The 18900-nt window shown below is 37.7% G+C and overlaps 1 protein-coding gene across 19 annotated transcripts in view; it reads left to right on the plus strand.

Annotated features, from left to right (window-relative positions):
- Positions 1-18900, plus strand: part of MLLT10 (MLLT10 histone lysine methyltransferase DOT1L cofactor) — a 146483-nt gene that overhangs the window by 95558 nt on the left and 32025 nt on the right. For 17 of the 19 annotated variants that reach the window (XM_084782433.1, XM_084782430.1, XM_084782431.1 and 14 more), the window contains 4 exons: positions 4832-5087; positions 7910-8479; positions 14035-14079; positions 14873-14905. In XM_084782433.1, coding sequence (XP_084638559.1) covers positions 4832-5087; positions 7910-8479; positions 14035-14079; positions 14873-14905 — 904 coding nt within the window. Of the gene's footprint in view, positions 1-4202; positions 4342-4831; positions 5088-7909; positions 8480-14034; positions 14080-14872; positions 14906-18900 lie in introns of all 19 variants that reach the window. The other 2 variants (XM_084782429.1, XM_084782434.1) reach the window with 2 other exon arrangements.

An 18900-nucleotide genomic window follows, 5' to 3' on the forward strand; every position in this document is an offset into this window, starting at 1 on the left:
CTTGTTTCTGAATCAGCATAGTTTCTATAATGGGCTCTCCAGGTTATTTAGGGAGAAATATGTGGCTCTTCTGAGACACTTGACCATTATATAATTTTACATATATTTGAAGGCATATAGCCCTTGACTGTTGCTCTTTGCCTCCTCACCAGTGTAAGTGACAGAGCCTTGCTGAACAGTACGGCAGCATCATAGTTTTTATTCTCTTACTACAGAGGCACTCCTTCATTATCAGTGTAAGTTTTTTGTTTGAAATAGGGAATAGTTTTATACCTACTTACAGCAACTTAGGTATATTTATCTTGCATCTTATCAGCAGCCCAGTGATTATAGCTGGCTGTGAAACACAGACATAGTTCTCTTCTTCTTCTCCTCCTCTTCCTCCTCCTCTTCTTCCTTCCTCCTCCTCCTCTTCCTTCTCCTCTCCCCCCCCCCCCTTTTTTTTTTTTTTGAGACAGGGTTTCTCTGTGTATCCCTGGCTGTCCTGGAGCTTACTCTGTAGTCTAATCTGGTCTGTCTGCCTCTTCCTCTGGAGTGGTAAGATTAAAGGCATGTACCACGGCTGCCAGACATTCTTAGTTACTCATTAAAATGCCTGTAAATGACAATAGATCAATGTTTGCATGCATTAATTAAGGGATTCTCATCACAGCCAAATCAGCAGTTTTATTTCTGATAGAAAGTATAAAAAGGCTAGTATGGGGCTAGGGAGATGGCTCAGTAGTTAAGAGCACTGTAGCTCTTGCAGAGGACCCCAATTTTGATCCTAGTATCTGTATGATGGCTAGCAGCCATCTGTCCCTACAGTTCCAGAGGATCTAACACGTCCTCTTCTTTCATCTGTAGCCTCTGCATGTTTGTGAAACACAGACAAAATATGCACATACATAAGAATAAAAATAAGTGAAAAATTTTTAAAAAGGTCATATGGACGGGTTGTGGGTAAGAGCACTTGTTGCTCTTACAGAGTTCCTGGGTTCAGTCCTCCGCACCCATATGGTGTCTCACAGCCACACACAGCTAGAATTCCAGGGGTATCTGACCCCTTCTTTTCAATTTGGCAGGCAGCAAACATACACTTGGTGTAACACATACATACATGGAGGTGATACACTCATATACCCTTAAAAAACAAAAAAGTGTATTGCTTTAGTCAGTACATGCTAGCCAGTTGTTCCTCCCCCAGACACCATCATAAGGAAGAGAGGTTATATTTTAGATCATAGATTCAAAGGCTTTGGTCTATAGTTCCTCGGTCTCATTACTTTTGGCCTACATGTAGTAGAGGTTGTCCTTTCATTTCCAGGTGAAAAAGAGCTTTGGTCAAAGCATCCCCGCGTGTCCCTGATGCCTAAATTGACTTCCACTGCCCTGCCTATGTCCTGTGGGTTTCACTATCTTGAACAGGTCCAGCACAGGCCTCAGCACATGGGCCCTTGGGAGACACTTCAAATCTAAACTCTAGCAAGCATCAAACAAGTACCTTTCATTTTGTATTTGAAAGTGCATGAAAAGCAAGCATTTTTATATCCTAAGGTCATTCTCAGAGGGAGGCTCTCTACTACTGTGAGAGGAATTCTCAGGCTCAGTTCCTTAGCTCTGCATGCCCCTCCCCCCAACCCTTGTTCCCTTTACTTTGAATCTTCACATGAGAATTCTACAGATGCATATTGCCTCAGTAGTACTATATTGAATAAACACTTTTGAGATACCTTTAAAATATGGAGTTTAGGTCAAGATCTCTTTGAATGAAACCTGTGTGGTCTTGTGGGTAAGGGCAGTTTATAATGCATAAAATTTTAAAAGTAAAGTCATCACCTAAATAATGCGCGCCCTCCCCCCCTTCAATCTGATATTTCTGGAAAATTTAGGTACAGAAAAAAATGGAAATATTCAATTACTGAATTCAGTGATTTTTTTTTTCCCCCAAATTTTAATCATTTACTCATTGCTTTCAATTCATCCCACCCTCGTCCCCTTTTGTGGAAAGACTTAAGACTTTAGGGGGAAAAAAAGACAATCTGTTAAATAAGTGGGAAAATTGACTAACCCTTGATTTTAAATTGTCTTGTGGAAGTGAATACTGTATTTCCATTTAGAGTATTCCAGTTTTTCTTTTCATTCTTTATTTGATGCTTGAATAAAGCACATGGGTGAAGAACATCATTGTATTTCCCCACCACCAATCTCAGCAATTATTTATTTATTTTTATAATTTACTCAGATTACATCTGATTGTTATCTCCTCACTTGTATCTTCCTGTTCCCACCTTCCTTCCCTCTTTTGCCCTATTCCCGTCCCCCAGACCTCTGACAGAAGGGACCCTCCTTCTCCTCCATATTACCACAGCCTGTCAGGTCTCATCTGGATAGCCTGCTTCCCATTCTTCTGTGTGCCGCTGAGGGCACGCCAAGGGGAAGTAATCATGTCAGAGCAGTGCCCACAACCCACAGCTGTGGAGAATGAGCTGACCATTGGCTAGATCTGAATAGAGGGTGCTAGGTTGATTGCCTACATTGTCCTTAGTTGGTACAAAAATTTGTGCAGGCCCCCTGGGTCCAGATCTGCCTGCCTTGATGGACTTTGTGTGGGGCTCACCACTGTATTTTCTTAGATTACTTTTAAACTTCACAAGGATCAGATGTGATGAACCTCAGGATCGACTTTTAAGTGTGTGTGTGTGTGTGTGTGTGTGTGTGTGTGTGTGTGTGTGTGGCGGGGCAGGGTGCATGGAGAAGTATCTGAAAATGAGGTGGGGGTAGTTTTCAAATTAACTGCCCAGCATGGAAAAGGTTCATGTTTCCAAAGTAAGGCATGAAGTTGCATCAGCTTAATGTGATTGGTTTGTTGAAAGGGTTTGCTTGCCAGACTGTGAAGCCTTTCTTGTTTGACCTTCTTTTTGGATTATAGTTGGTTAGAATACTGACTCACTCTTTCTTTCTTTCTTTCTTTCTTTCTTTCTTTCTTTCTCTCTCTCTCTCTCTCTCTTTCTCTCTTTCTTTCTTTCTCTCTCTCTCTTTCTTTCTTTCTTTCTCTCTCTCTTTCTCTCTTTCTTTCTTTCTTTCTTTCTTTCTTTCTTTCTTTCTTTCTTTCTTTCTTTCTTTCTTTCTTTCTTTCGGTTTCTCTGCATCCTTGTCTGTTCTATACTTACTTTGTAGACCAGGCTGGCCTTGAACTCACAGGCAATCCACCTGCCTCTGCCTCCTGAGTGCTGGGATTAAAGGCATGTGCCACTATGCCCGGTTTGATTGTTTCATTTTTATGAAATAATACTGGACTTATTGTTGAAATGTTTTATTGGCAAAGAGATGATAAATTTTCAAGGTGGTAGCAGTAAAGATTTGATGTTTTTCTTTTTTCTTTTGGTCTTTTTAGTCTTTTTTGAGACAGGGTTTCTCTGTGTAGCCTTGGCTGTTTGGGATTTGATTTGTAGACCAGGCTAGCCTCGAACTCACAGAGATCCACCTGCTTTTGCCTCTCTGAGTGTTGGGATTACAGATGTTTATAAAACACTTTTTCTTGTCCTTCTTTTGAACATTGAATTTGCAAAAAGAAAAAATCACCTATCATTTTGAAAATTGATTTTTATTTTTCAATTTTAAATTTATTGTCATACTAAGTGTCACATGTGAGAAAGTAATATTTGTCCATCTTCAAATTTTCATTTTAACAATAAATTTGATATTAGATAACATTTATATTTGATTTATTCAAAATTGTTATATTCAAGGTAGTCAGTGAATTTAAGTCTCTATGATACTTGTGAACGTAATTTTGACATAAAAATTCTTGCTCCCAAGGGATGGTATGAATCATGTTAATTAGCAACCATCTGGCGTCATATACGTCCACACTCACTTATCCCACCCCATTTTGTATTTAAGACGATTAGTAAACCCAGAAAGTAGTTGTTTAGGCATTCTAATTGTTTTTGCAGTCATAGTACACCATAAAACTTTCCTTCAATTTTCCGAGAGAGATTTGTGTTCTAAAGGTTGAAACTTCTCTTTTGAGTGAGAGCTTTGCTGGGGCTCTTGAAGTACTCTGCATCCCAGGGGGGGCCATTTGGTCTAGTGAGTGCTGTCGTCTACTGAGCTGACAGTGCACTTTTGTTCTCATGAATTGTTGGCTTCTGTTTTGAACACTAAAGCTTATAATTTCATGGCTAAGAAACATCATGTTCTTGTGCTTGCTTCCGTAGCACATAGACTAAAATTGGAACGATGCAGAGAAGGTTAACATGGCCCCTGCGCAAGGATGACATACAGATTCATGAAGTGTTCCATAATTTTAGACCCAAATCCATCGGCTTATTGAAGGAAATCTCCATTAAAAAAATAGTATGTTCTTGGTGAAAATAATGTTTGAGAAATTAATACCTTTGGTATTTGTGTGCATTATTTAAAGTATATTACTAAAGTCAACTGTTATTTCCTGTAGTCTAGCCTTTATCATCATATGAATTATAGACACTTTGTTTGAAAGTAGTGACGGGGTAGGGTGTGTGAGAAACCAGTGGCATAGTGTGCTTGCCCAGACATGAAAGCCCCTGGGGTTGATCCTGAAGATGGTAAAACAACAGGGGAAAAAAAGGAGGGGAGGGGGATTTAAAGTCAATGTTATAGCTTTTATGGTTTTTGCTTGATTTTCTTTGGTAGAATTGCTGACATGTTTATAATGGAAGTAATCACATTTGTAAGTTCAGTGCTGTTTTCTTTAGCCAAATATAATTAGCTTTTTTTCTTTTACTTCCTTTTTTTTTCTTTTCTCTTCCTTTTTTTTTGTTTTTTTTTTGTTTTTGTTTTTTGTTTGTTTGAACCTAAATGTTAGACTTATACAAGCACTAGCAACAACTCTATATCTGGATCGTTGAAGCGCTTGGAAGATACTGCCGCACGATTCACAAATGCAAATTTCCAGGAAGTCTCTGCACATACCTCTAGTGGAAAAGACGTTTCAGAAACTAGAGGGTCAGAGGGCAAAGGGAAGAAATCTTCGGCTCACAGCTCAGGTCAAAGGGGAAGGAAGCCTGGTGGTGGAAGAAATCCAGGAACAACTGTGTCAGCATCTAGCCCCTTTCCACAAGGTATTAACAATATTTTAGTTACTGCTTTGTAAAAGAATTTAGTTTTTACTTATAACTAATGATTAATCTAGATTATGTAATTAGTTGATAGTATAGGATTTTTGCTAAAAATACTGGTATGTCTTTAAATGCTTCTGGAACTTTTGATCTCTATATATAATGATTTGTGTGTTTTAACTATAATTTTAATGTTTAAATGGCTGTAGACTAGAGATTAAGATTAGGGAGAAAAACAGAAGTAGCTTTTCTTGCAAGAATAGGACATTTCTTTCTATAAATTATTTTTATTTACTTTCTTAATATTTTATGTTTTATTAGGTAAATAAGGCCTGAGCATGTTTTATGGAATTTTAAGTTAGGTCTTAAACAGTGATACATTGTAACGTGTACATTTATTACAAAACTTGAAATTAAAAGTAGACTTTTACTCAACTGCCCTATGTTACATGCTCGGGCTGCTATGTTAGCAGGATGTGTGTATATTTGAATTTCATGTAAACAGCCAATAGTACTTTAGTGTTTTTTCCAAATATTGTTCGGTGCTAAACTGAAATTGAATATTAACTGGACTTGTGTAGTTTTATGGCAACCCTGTTAATGGAAAATAGAAACACTGCTAAATTTTAGAATGTATACACTTAAATAACTGCTTTATGTAGTTTTAAATATGAAGACACATCTTTGTTGTTAGTCAATTTTTCAAAAAATTATTTATTGTATACACAGTGCTCTGCCTGCATGTACTGCCTACAGGCCAGAAGAGGACGTTAGATCACATTATAGATTGTTGTGAGCCACCATGTGGTTGCTGGGAATTTGAACTCAGGACCTCTGGAAGAGCATTCAGTGCTCTTAACCTCTGGGCCATCTCTCCAGCCCCATGAAGATATATCTTGAAAAAAAGAAATGTTAAAATTGGGGGTGGGGGATTAAATAGCTTGTTCACTTGCTCAGTTGTTCCTCTAGACGTATATGAAAAGAGTGACATTTATCTTTGTTGAAGATTTTGTTAAACTTAAATCCAGACTCTTGCCATACTTTGTAAGTCATAGATCACTAATCTGCTGGCCTTTCATATTTCATACTAGTAGTGGTTTGGAGCTGCAGAATTATAAGTAAATGTATGTACACATAGTCCTTTTAGAACAAAAAAAAATTAAGCAAGTATAGATAAAACAAAGCGTTAAAGTCACTATTATATTTAAATAAAAATTCCACTATTATTCTTAAACCCCTTTGAAAATTAACCAAGCCTTAATTAACCTTAAATGTAACTTTATTCACATCACTGTTAAAATTGTTTATTTAATTTTGATTTTTTGAGGTGTAGCCCAGCCTGGTCTTTAATAACCTATGTGGCTTCTCGTCTTCCTTCCTCAGATTTCCAAGTGCAGGGATTATAGTGTGGGTTACTAGGCCTGCTTTATTGTCTTAAGTTTTTATTTTTATGCAGTGCTAATATATTTAAAAAAGATAGCTGTTATGCTTTTGGAATTTAGTAATATTGAATCTTTTCAGCCTCTCAGGACATGGTAGGAAAATGTCTTACAGTTACATAAGTGAGGCAATCAATAAAATATTGAAATATGAAGATAAGGTATATGAGATGGTCATACTTATTTATTAACTGTACCCTGTGAATTTTAGCTAATTTAAGTGTACTAAATATTTAAAAGTATCTGGTATTCTTTAATATTACATTTGTGTGTGTGTGTGTGTGTGTGTGTGTGTGTGTGTTTTAATGGGGGATTTTGACCAGTTTCTCCCATGTGCTATAACTATAGCCCTATTAGTGTTTAGTTTTATGAAACAGATGTCAGAACTGAATCTGTTTAGTTATTTCATTTCATTTAGCAAATGTGAAGAATTTTGTGAAATAGGAGTGGATCAAACTGTTTTTTACCAGGCGAACAAGGATGTTTGGAAACAGTTGGAAAGCGGCATAGAAGATACTTCCCTCTTCATGAATTTTCATTCCCGCTTTTAGATAGATTTACTTTATGTGTATAAGTGTTTGTGTGTATGTCTGTGTGCCATGCACATGCCTTAAGATGTCAGAAGAGGACATTAGATCCCCTGGAACTGAAGTTGCAGAAGTTGTGAGCCACCGTGTGGGTGCTGGGAGCTGCACTAGGGTACCCTGCAAAGGGAATAAATGCTATTGATCACCGAACCATCTCTCCACATGACACTTCATTTTTAAAATCAGTAAGATGGGCCTCGTGGCTGGGTTTTCATTATGAAGATTCATGGAAATTGAGCAAGGAGATTGTAGGATATAAGTTAGGGCATCTAATCTATTTTGTGGGATTATATTCGGCTGAATAATTTAATCGCTGATAAGAGTTTATTTTTAGAACTTATAACCTGAGAAATATGTTGCAGTCCTTACTGTACCTTGTATCATTTCCAGTTTTATCTTTACAGCTTGAAAAAGACAGTTGCCTGGAAAGCACATTGTAGTTTTGTCTAATGTTGTGTCTGTTCAGTCTTCGCTGTAATACCTCTAACAGGGTGTTTGGGAGAGAGCAGAGAAACTCTGATAAAAGGTTAGGTTAGATAAGGGACAGCTTGTGTGTTAGGAATACAGTACAATTCATGAGTCAATGTGTGATACTCACTTTGACAAGTGTTTTAAAGATATCTGTAGAGGTAAAGTTGATTTCAACAGTAACCTTTCTTATACTTGTCACATAGTGATGACCTAAGTTTTATAATTTACTTAGGACCAAAAAAACCCTTCTTACAGTTTGTTGCTTAGAGAAACATTGTGTCCACTTTTTATTCCTTCACCTTGGGGTTTTGTTTGTGTTTTGTTACAGGCAGTTTTTCAGGAACCCCCGGCAGTGTGAAATCATCTTCTGGAAGTTCAGTGCAGTCTCCCCAGGACTTCTTAAGCTTCACAGACTCAGATCTGCGAAATGACAGTTACGCTCACTCCCAGCAGTCATCATCAACCAAAGATGTACATAAAGGAGAGTCTGGAAGCCAAGAAGGGGGAGTAAATAGTTTTAGCTCTTTGGTTGGTCACCCTGTGACCTCAACTGTTATTTCACAGCCTAAAAGCTTTGAAAGTTCTCCTGGAGAGCTGGGTAGCTCCAGCCACCCGACAGCAGGATATAAGCGGGCTCAGACTTCTGGGATAGAAGAAGAAGCTGTAAAGGAAAAGAAACGAAAAGGAAATAAACAAAGTAAACATGGGCCTGGCCGGCCCAAAGGAAACAAAAATCAAGAGAATGTTTCTCACCTCTCAGTTTCTTCTGCTTCTCCAACATCATCTGTAGCATCAGCCGCAGGAAGTGTAACAAGCTCTAGTCTTCAGAAGTCTCCTACATTGCTCAGGAATGGAAGCTTGCAGAGTCTTAGTGTTGGCTCATCTCCCGTTGGTTCAGGTAGGGATTTGTGCCTTGTTTTCCTCTCAATCCTTCTACTGCCCTTTTTCTTTACTCCAAGAAGTTGTAAACAGTTGTATACTAACTGACATTTATAACATTGCATTTGTTAATTTTTATTTTTTAAGTTATTTTATTATCACTTGTTTTTGAAAATAAGGGGTTGATAAAGTAGCCCAGGCTGGCCAGGATCTCTTGGTAGCCAAGGCTGGCCTCAGACTCTTGATCTTCCTGAATCAGCCTTCCTAGTGCTGGAACGGCACCTTCTGTGATCAGGAGGAGATGGCCCGTGTGTGGCTGGCAGAGGACACCTCCCGTCCTGCCACTCTGTGGGTCTCAGCTACCTGCTTGGTGGTAAGCGCTTTACCTTCTGAGCCATCTCACTGACCCTAGTTTTTTCATTTCCTAATGAAAAAAGAAAAAGCATTCTACAATTCTAGGAAACGATTTCGTGTTTAAATGTTTGACATTTATCTCATGTTACTTGGTTAAATGTGGATTAAACAGCTTATCGGTCATCTGTTATTTTTTCTTAGTTGTGTTTTTGTTCCACCTGTATATTATATGGAACACCAAATTAGGACTCATATTTATGATGTAAACATTTCTGTACTACTTTTGGTGGCTTATTTAAAGGTCTTTTGCTAAACTTAATTTTTAGTTTTTACTTTCTCAGTAATTGGACATAAATAATGTGAATTTCTGTTTGGAACTTTTTCTTTTAATCAGTGATAAATTCAGGACTTGTCAGGTGCATTTTTATGTCAAACGATACCTAAATTATTTAAAATTTGTTTTAAATGTATTCAGTACAAAATGCATCTAGTGATTTTTTTTTTAAAACAACTCCCCCATCCCCCTGCTTTTTTTTTTTTTTTAAGTCTCAAATGAGAGTTCATTAAATAGATTTGCAAGTGGCCCCAGGGTTTGCTTTGCTTTTGTTTTCAGTTTTGGAATATGTCCCAGTCATGTCTAGAACTGACCATGTAGCACAGACAGGCCTGAAATTGGCCATGAATCAATTGTCTTTGTTTTCTTGGTGCTGAGATTCCAGGTGTGCTTCACCATACCTGTTTTATTATTAGTTTTATGATGGTAGAAATGAGTTTATATGTAGTACTTACATCACTGGTATGCTTCTATGTAATCTGTAATTTGTGTTACATATTTTTAATCCTTAAGAAAATACTGAAAGTTATGCGTATGATTGTGTGTCTGTGTACCGTGTTAGTGCCTGTTGCTCTCAGAGACCTAAACTATGCGTAGGACCCCTGGAACTTGAGTTAACAGAGCTACTGTGGGTGCTGGGACCTGAACCTGAGTCTTCTCTCTCTCTCTGCAGGAGCGCACTAAGTAGCTCTGGCCCTCTTAGAATTTATGTAAATCAGACTTACTCACTGCTTGTGAGTGCTCTGGTTAAAGGCATACATTACCACATCCTGCCTCTGGTGTTTATTTAAGTTTTTTATTTGTTTCCATTTATGTGCATTCACATGCATGTGGCTGCTCCTGGAAGTCAGAAAGGAGATGGAATCTCCTGGAGATGAGCCACCTGATAAAGTTGCTGGGAGTTGAACTCGGGTCCTCTGGAAAAGCAGTAGCTACTCTTAACTACCAAGCCGTCTCTCCAGCGCTACCCATAAAAGCTTAGTTTTACTTGTCGGTTATTTTTTGAATATGAGATAAATGGCTTTCAGTAAATCTTAACTATAAGCTTCACCTTTTTTGTAGTTTTGGATTCTGTATAGTTGAAATAAGATTCAGCTAAGATACACAGTTAATGGATAATAATTGTTTTAATTAGTTCATAACGAGAGAAGGAAGAAATGGTATATAAAATAAAGACAAATGAAAATGTTCATTTTTATACATACATACACATATAGTATATTTCGTAAATGCAAAATAAACAAAATCTTTGAATAGTTTGTATATTAGCTTCAGTAAGCAGAAGTAACTATGACCATTCCAAGACAGAAAGCATACATGCATGCTTTCTTTGGTTATAATTTTTCATATAATCATACATGGAAACACTAACTATAAATGTTATTTATCTGTTATGGTATGTTTCATTAAATGTATTGTTATTTATGTCTCATTTAGCAGTAGTTTTATAAGGAGATAGTGATGTCCCTGTTCCAGAGCTGATAAAATTGAGGATTGAGGGTAAATAAGCTGCCCAAGATCATACCTTCCAGAGTTTATCTGTTTGTTTCTCTTAGTTCACTTTGGTGCCTGTCGGGGTTTGCAAACAGCCCCCACTTCAGTGCACTTACAGAGTTGTTACCTGCTGCAGGAAGCCCCTGTGTGGAGTCAGGTCCTTGTTGGTGTGTGTGTGTGGGTTCTTTGTGTGTAGTACTGGTCTTTTATAGGATGTTGACCAGAATTCCCAGCCCCTTCTCATTAGTGGCCAGTAGCACTCTCCCCACCCCCCATAATAAAAATGTCTCCAGACATTGTTAAATGCCCCCAGGAGGCCAAATTGCCTTTGGTTGAGAATCAGTGTTTCAGGAGGTGGGAAAAATAAATTACAGTGGGAACAAAGTTCATTAAAAAGATTTAAATATATGGCACATTTGAATAAATGTTTCTTATTTATCTTGCCTTTGAGACCATAAGGGCCTAACAGTCAACCTTAGCTTTTGCAACAGACAACACATTTATTTATTTTTACTCATAAAATATTGGTTTTATATAATTTTTTAGCAAAAGTTATAATAATAAACACCTTGCTGAGAATATAAAGCTTAATTTTGTTTTTTTAGAGATCTTCACCGAGTCCTGTAATTTTGGAGCATAGCTGAGAAAATTTTGAATTTCAGTGTTAGTTACATTTGAATGCTTCTTTAAAACACATGTCTTTAGATGGATGGAATTAAGAAAATAACTAATTTACAGCTCTCAAAAGATTTCTTTTAACCTGTTATAAACTTAGGGGAGATTTTAAGCATAGAAAGTAATGTTTGTTTCAGAGAGCAGCGTTTGTGGTACATTAGTTGAAGTACAAAATGTGATTCACATTCCTTTACTGTTATATAAACATAATTATCTAGAGGGTATTCCCTTTAGACACTACTGTAGTATTAAATGAGTAAATTGCCTAAAGTTTTAATTTGCAAATGTTTTTAGTTTTATTTAAAATAACTAAATTTATAAAATAAAACTATTTTACTTGAAGCTGAGATAATTGATTTTACACATTTTTAATAAAAGTTTTATAACTAAAAACAGTATTTAAAAATATTTATTTATTTATTCTATATGAATGCTTTATCTGCAGAAGAGGGCATCAGATCACATTATAGGTGGTTGTGAGCCACCATGTAGTTGCTGGGAATTGAACTCATGACCTCTGGAAGAGCAGCCAGTGCTCCTAACCTTTGAGCCATCTCTCCAGCCCAAAACCATATTTTCTTACTGCTAAACTTGAGAGTAAAGAGTATCCTAGAAGCTTGGTAAATTGACAGCTGCTGATGAGTACTTGATGTTTCAAATTGTATTAAACACTTAAGCATTACATATTAAATAAAAGTTATTTTTTCCATTGGGCTAAATTTTAAATTCAGAAGTCATTTGTTATCTGTAAGTCATCCCTCTGCTCCTAATAAGTAATGAAGTAGGAAGAAGCCAGGTACAGGTGGGTACAGGTGGCACACACCCTGAGTCCCAGGGCTAGGAGTCAGAGGTAACCGTCTCCTGTGCATTCAAGGGCAGTCTGTCTACTCAGGAAGTTACAGGTTAGCTAAGGGTTATACAGTTGAGACCCTGCCTCAAAAATTGTTCCGTTCCTTTTCTTTTTCCTCCCTTCCCTTTCGCCTCCCCTTTCCCTTTCCCTCTTTTCTATCTCTTCCTCGTTTTATTATTTTATTTTATTTTAAATAAGTTGATCAATTAGTAATGGTGAACATGATCTTTGGAAACACTGGTTAGACATGAGCAAATGCCGTGGTAGCTTAGTGAGCTTAGGGGAGATTAAGTTGTACTTTGGAGTAAGAAATTCAATATTTCAGAAAAGGGAGTAAATATATAATTAATAGAAAAGCTTGTGTTCCATTGAGTATGGGTTGAATAGGCTGGGGAAGGATGGGTTCATTGGGGATGAGAGTCAGGATGAAGAAATAGGACATTCTGGACCTAGTCTTGGTAATTTATTATTATTTCAGAATTTCTTTAATGAAGAAAAATAAGGTGCCTCATTCAGCCTATAGTAACTAACAGTACTGTGTTTTGTTTGAGAGCACTAACATTCTTAAGAATACTGCAGGTACTCTCGCTTAATCTAGGCAGGACAATTGCTCTTGCTGCTGTTGTGAGAATTATTTTCTTTATTTGATTTTTGTCTTAGTTGAGGCTCTCCTGGAGCTCAAGATTCTCCTGTCTTAGCTGTCTGAGTGCTAGGATGTGCTACCACATCCATCTTAGTAGCTGTGTGCTCCTCTCCCAAATTTTTTGTGGAAGGTTATTCTTTGCCCTTCACTCATGTATCCTTGTACCCAAAGACACACAACCTGGCACTGCGTGTAAAGCTGGGCGGAGACCGCCCCAGAATTGTTCTTCTGCCTCCATATAGAAACACTGCATGGTGTATTCACACCTAGATATAACAAGAAGTTGATGGCTTAGCACTGTTTATTGTAGTATATTCTGTTCCTCCCCCCACTGCTTTATGTTTAAAATAGAATCCTCAAAATCATTACTATAATGCTGACATACCATTTGTAAAATAAAATACTTAGAAATCTGTTTCAGTGCTGAAATTTTATAGTGGTGATGCTACAAAAGGAGACTATGGAAAGACAGTTTAGTGATAGTCATAGAGGCGAGTTCCTGACATGAACAGACCACTCAGGAGCAAAGGGTTATTTGTTTTGTTCTCCCCCACCCTTCTAGTTTCTACCAAAATGAAAATTTTCCAGTGATCAAAGAGTTCTTTTTAAATAGTTCTTTATATCATGCCTGTCAAAAAACAACTTAAGTGGAGAGAGGAGCTTGTTTCAGGTTATAGAGGAAGTCTTAATGGGGAAATTAAGCCAGGAACTTCCATAGCTAGTCAGAGCAGAGAGAAATGGTAGCATTTTTTTGTTTGTGTTTAGCTTGGTTTCTCCAATGTTCACACAGTTCAGGACCCCTTGTTTAGGAATGATGGTATGCAGAGTGAGCTGGCTGTTTCCCACAGCACTTAAGACAGTCCCACAGACGGTCCCACAGACAGTCCCACAGACGGTCCCACAGGCCAACCAAGTATCAATCCATTGTTGAGATTTCTCTTTCCAGGTTGTTATTGATATGTAAGCCCTTGTGTCTTTTTCTTGCTCTTTATACAGAAATTTTGTATGCTTCGACGAGCCTATTATTACTTGTGAGAATTATGTATAGTTTTTTTCCTCTTACATGCCAAATACTAGCATATAATTTTTATCCTTCCAGGCTTGTTTTGTCTTCTTAAATGGGCTTTGTCATGAATTCCCCCATTTTTCTGGCCTGTTTTTTTCTTAAGAAACTTAAGTCTACATCAATTTCTTTGCTAATTTCCCTCTCCCCCTTATCCACAGAAATTTCCATGCAGTATCGGCATGATGGAGCTTGTCCAACAACTAGTAAGTTGTCCAACTGGGTTAGTAACCTGAGCTTTCTGATTCTTGGTTCAGTGCCTTTTCTAATATATTAATCTATACCACTTTTGAAGGTCTAAATTTTATTTTCCAAAATGCATTAGGTTTTTATTATGTAGATATTTTTCTTGTACAAAGATTCTTTTGCATACTGCTTTGTCTTGTGTTTAGGATTGGTTATTATAGTCAAATATTGCAAATTTTAATCATTGTCTTTTACTGTGGTACTTCTATAGAATTGTTACCTCTGCCCTTGGTGACATGCTATTTTCAATATTTGGGCACCATCGGCCTTAATGTAAATGTTGTAGGTAGCTTGTGTTTGCACTTCTGTTCATATTTATACTGAAGCTTGGGGAGTGAAAGTGAATGTTGGAAAGGGTTAGAGGGATAATGTGATTTTGTTTTTTAATAACTTTTGGTTGTGCTTTAAGGCTGATTAATACATTCAGTGGAGACTCAATTTCAGCAAGATACTATGTAGATAACTTTTAAAAAGCAATTTTCAAAAAATGTATTACACTAAAAAGTGGCACCATTGTGACAATGCACCTAACATCTCAGTTTACTAGGCAGTGTGTTAGTAAATGAAACATAATATCTAGGGAGTTATTTTATGGAAAAATGAATAAAGCTTTCGGTTTTAATATTCAAGCAACAAGATCTGATAGACATACCGAGTGAGATTTTGTTAAACTGATTCAGTCGATGCCTATGTATTTCTTTTGTGTGTTTGAGAATAATCTTAACCTGACGTCCTTTTTTCCTTACTTAAAAGCTTTCTCAGAGTTGCTGAATGCAATACACAATGGTAAGTTTTATTAGACTCTTCTCTGGTGGTTCATTTATCACAAAAGTTGTCTTTTGTCAAGAAGCTTCATTAAAAGTTAGGATGGCCTGTTGATTTGGATGAAATCTAGTGCTTCTGAAAGGCAGGTAGTTAATTGTGCAGCACTTGAGTAAGATCTTTGTAGACTGCCTCTAGAAGGACGGCAGGCTCGTGCCTGGCTTTTGTCTCTCTTATGTTTCTGAAAGTCTTTTGCACATAGTCTACTTCTTTCGAGATCTTTCTTAAGATGTATGGACGTAATACATACAACAGGATTTTTTTTTTTGCTTTTTAACCTCAATGTGGAATGTGAATTTTGTTTTTATGTTTTTTGTTTTTTAAATCTTTAACTTTGTGTTTGCTTGATACAGGGTTTCTCTGTATCGCCTTGGCTGTCCTGAACTTATAAATTATTTATTTATTTGTATTTTATGTATGTTGGAATTTTGCCTGCATGTCTGTCTGTCTGAGGGTGTTGGATCCCCTGTAACAGGAGTTACAGACAAGTATAAGTTGCCATATGGGTAATGGGAATTGAACCTGGGTCATTTGGAAGAACAGCCATTGCTCTTAACTGCCAACCCATCTCTTCAGCCCCACATCTTTAATATTCAATTTTACTTCTGTATTTCGTGGAGTGAATTCATGGAAGAGAGTTTTGTTTGTTTTGTTTTCTTATTTTTGAAAGATTTATTTGTTATTTTACAGTATTCTGCCTGCATGTGAGCCAGCAGGCCAGAAGAGGGCATCAAATCCCTTTATAGAGATGATTGTGAGCTACCATGTGGTTGCTGGGAATTGAACTCAGGGCCTTTGGAAGAAGAGACAGTGCTCTTAACCTCTGAGCCATCTCTCCAGCCTGGAAGAGTTTTAAATGCTATTTAAACAGGACACGTTTTCACAATGCAGCTGCATTTTTCTGCTGCTTTGGATTCTAAGTCAGCATATAAGGCAAATTCTATCGCTCTTCAATTTACCAGTGTCATTACAATGAAGGCCGTTAGTGCAGACTGTGCTAGAATTTCTTCAGTTTCCCCAAGAACTTTGGTAAACTTTTTTTTTTTTTTTTTCGAGACAGGGTTTCTCTGTGTAGCCTTGGCCATCTTGGACTCACTTTGTAGACCAGGTTGGCCTCGAACTCACAGCGATCCACCTGCCTCTGCCTCTGGGATTAAAGGCGTGCGCCAACACGCCCGGCCTCTGTAAACTTTTTGAATTAATTTTTAAAAATTTGTGTATGTATATTCCCTTCTGCCACAAGTTCCCTGGATTGAATCAGGTTGCCTGGGTTGGTGGTGAGTGCTTTCACCCTACTGAGTCATCTTGCTGGCCTTAAAAATTTCTCTGTCCAGTATGATGTCATCTTTATTGACTTTTATTTTCATTAATTGAGCTCATTTAATTGAGACTGATTTCAAGCAATTTCTAGACACTTTTTGAACTTTGAGTTTTTGTTCATGTTTAATTTGTAACAGACTGGCATATGTATAGGTTATAAAGTCAGATGTTTACGGAAGATAGTGAGACAGGTGGCATAGTGAGCAGATATAAGTGAGCCTCCTTGGTATGACGGCAGAGATGGTTGATGTGGGAAACTCAGAAGTGGTGCTTAAGAACACATTGATTTTTTTTTCCCCCCACAGGGTTTTGTTTTACTTTTGTACAGAGCTGGGGATTGAACCCAAGGCTTTGTGCATAGTGGAGAAGTGTTCTGCCATAGGATTCCGCCTGCACTTAACTATAACTTTCTCTTTCCTTTACAGCCTGTGCTTGTGGAGGCTTTAGATAATGAACAACGGTAGACAATAGAAACAGTAATGATAGAAAAAAGGAGGGAAAGCTTGTCTTGAGAATAAATTAAACCTTTTGTAGTTTTTTTAAACTATAAAAGCTGAAGAAGCTTACCAGCCTTTTCAGTTTACATGGAACAGAGTAACCTGGGAAATAACTAAGGCTTGACTAAGCCGACTTAGGATCTGTCATTTTTCAGGATGGCCAGGATTCTCAGGAAAAGAAGCTCCGATTCTTCTGAACAATACACAATTGGCATATTCCATAATCTAGGAAGGGAGAACTAGTTGCTTTTCTTTTGTATTTAATTTTTTTTTAAACGTAACTACCTTAGGGTTTTTATTGCTATGAAAAACCACCATACTCAAATGCAACTTGGGAAAGAAAGGATCTTTTTCAGCATATAGTTTCATCATTGAAGGAATCAGGGCAGGAGCCTGGAAACAGTGACTGGTGCAGAGACTACGGAGGAGTCCTCATACCTTGCTTAGTCTGCCTTTTTTGTTTGTTTGTTAAGGTGCTGCCTATAGGAAGCTGGGCTCCCCCACACCCACACCCATCACCAGTGAAAAAAATGCATCCCAGGCTTGCTCACAGGCTGGTCTGGTGAGAGCGTTTTCTCAGTTGAGGCTTCTCTTCCCAAATGGCTCTAGTCTTGTTCCAGTTGACAGCCTGTAGCCTCTCAACAGCATTTGAGATAACTAATATCCCTTCATCATAGTCTTTTGTTGGCTTCAATGACACTAGATATTTTCTTATTTACTGGTGTCAGTTTTCTTTATGAATTCTTTTTTCACAAATTGTCCTTGAAACATTGGTGATCCCCAAGGCTGGCTATTTTATTTCTTCTATGATTGATTGATTGAGTGATTAACTGATCAGAAGTCATACTATGTCACTCAGGCTGGACTTAAACTCGTGAACTCAAGGGTCCTTCTTGTTACAGTCTCCTGAGTACCTAGGACTACAAGTATTCTGCCAACAAAACCAGCTTTTAACAAAATGTTCCATTTGTTCTGTCCTGGTTTTTACCTAATAAATGGCATTTTTAATTTTAATCACTGGCGAGAATCCTATGATTTACTCATTTTTCTCTGCCCCAGGTAGCAAATGCAATTAATATGACATCAGCGCTTCAGAGTCACCCCTCTCCATGTTAGCTCAGAAAAGTGTAAATTTTTGTGTAATTAGTGTAACTGCCTCCTCAAGCACTCTTCTTTTCCACTTATTCTCACAGTCCATTTGCTACAAAGGCATTAGGGAGATTGTATAGTTTAAAAAGTAAATCATGCTGTGACCCTTTGGTGTTTTCCCATAAATAATAAATTGTAAGTGCCTCTACCTAGTTTACAGGCTCCTGTGAGTTCCTCTCTAGCCGGTGTCTTCTCTGTCTGGGTTATACCTGTCAAACTTTTTAGACCTTTTCTTAGACAGTATAATATTTCTTTAGATGGATTTTATTATTGATTCCTAATTTTGCTTTGTTGTTTTTGTTGTGTCTGATGTTGCCTAGGGTGACCTTGAACCTGAAGATGTTCTTGAATTTCTGATGATCCTTTCTGTAACTCCAGAGTCCTATTTGTCGGGTCCCAGCCCACTGGAAAAATCAAATCAGGGTTCACCTGAAAGAGGGAGTGGGAATTGAAAGTAGAATACAGAGACGCGAGAAATAACGAGTCAAGTCAGGAAATTTCTGATCAAGAGCCACTTTATTGCCGACTAGCAGGAACATATATTGGGCAAGGTCAATAGGATCTATTCTAATCACACACACCCTAGCCCCCCGGCAAGAATGCCATAGCCTAAATTGCTTCCTGATCTGAGTAGTTCCTTGTAAGAACTTCCTAGATCCTCTGGGTGGTTCCAAGTTGTGACTTCCCTACTTATTTCAAAGGTAAATAGTCCAAGGATAGCCTAGAACACAAGACTTCATGAGGCAAAGGTCAGCAACTCGAAGGTCACAGCATACAGCCTAAGCACAGGATTTCTGACATGGCAAAATTTGGCATGGGTTCCCACACCTATTAAAGCTTACAAGCATGCACCACCACATACCCGTTACTGGTTTTATATGTTGCTAGGGACTAAACACAGGGCTTTGTGCGTCTCAGCAAGGACTGCCTTAACTGAGTTACATCTTCAGACTTCTATTAAAGTGCCTTTCCTGTCTCTCCTTCTGTTGCCAT

The sequence above is a fragment of the Acomys minous genome, assembly GCF_964271855.1.
Source record: "Acomys minous genome assembly, chromosome: 5".
Taxonomy (NCBI): Eukaryota; Metazoa; Chordata; class Mammalia; order Rodentia; family Muridae; genus Acomys; species Acomys minous.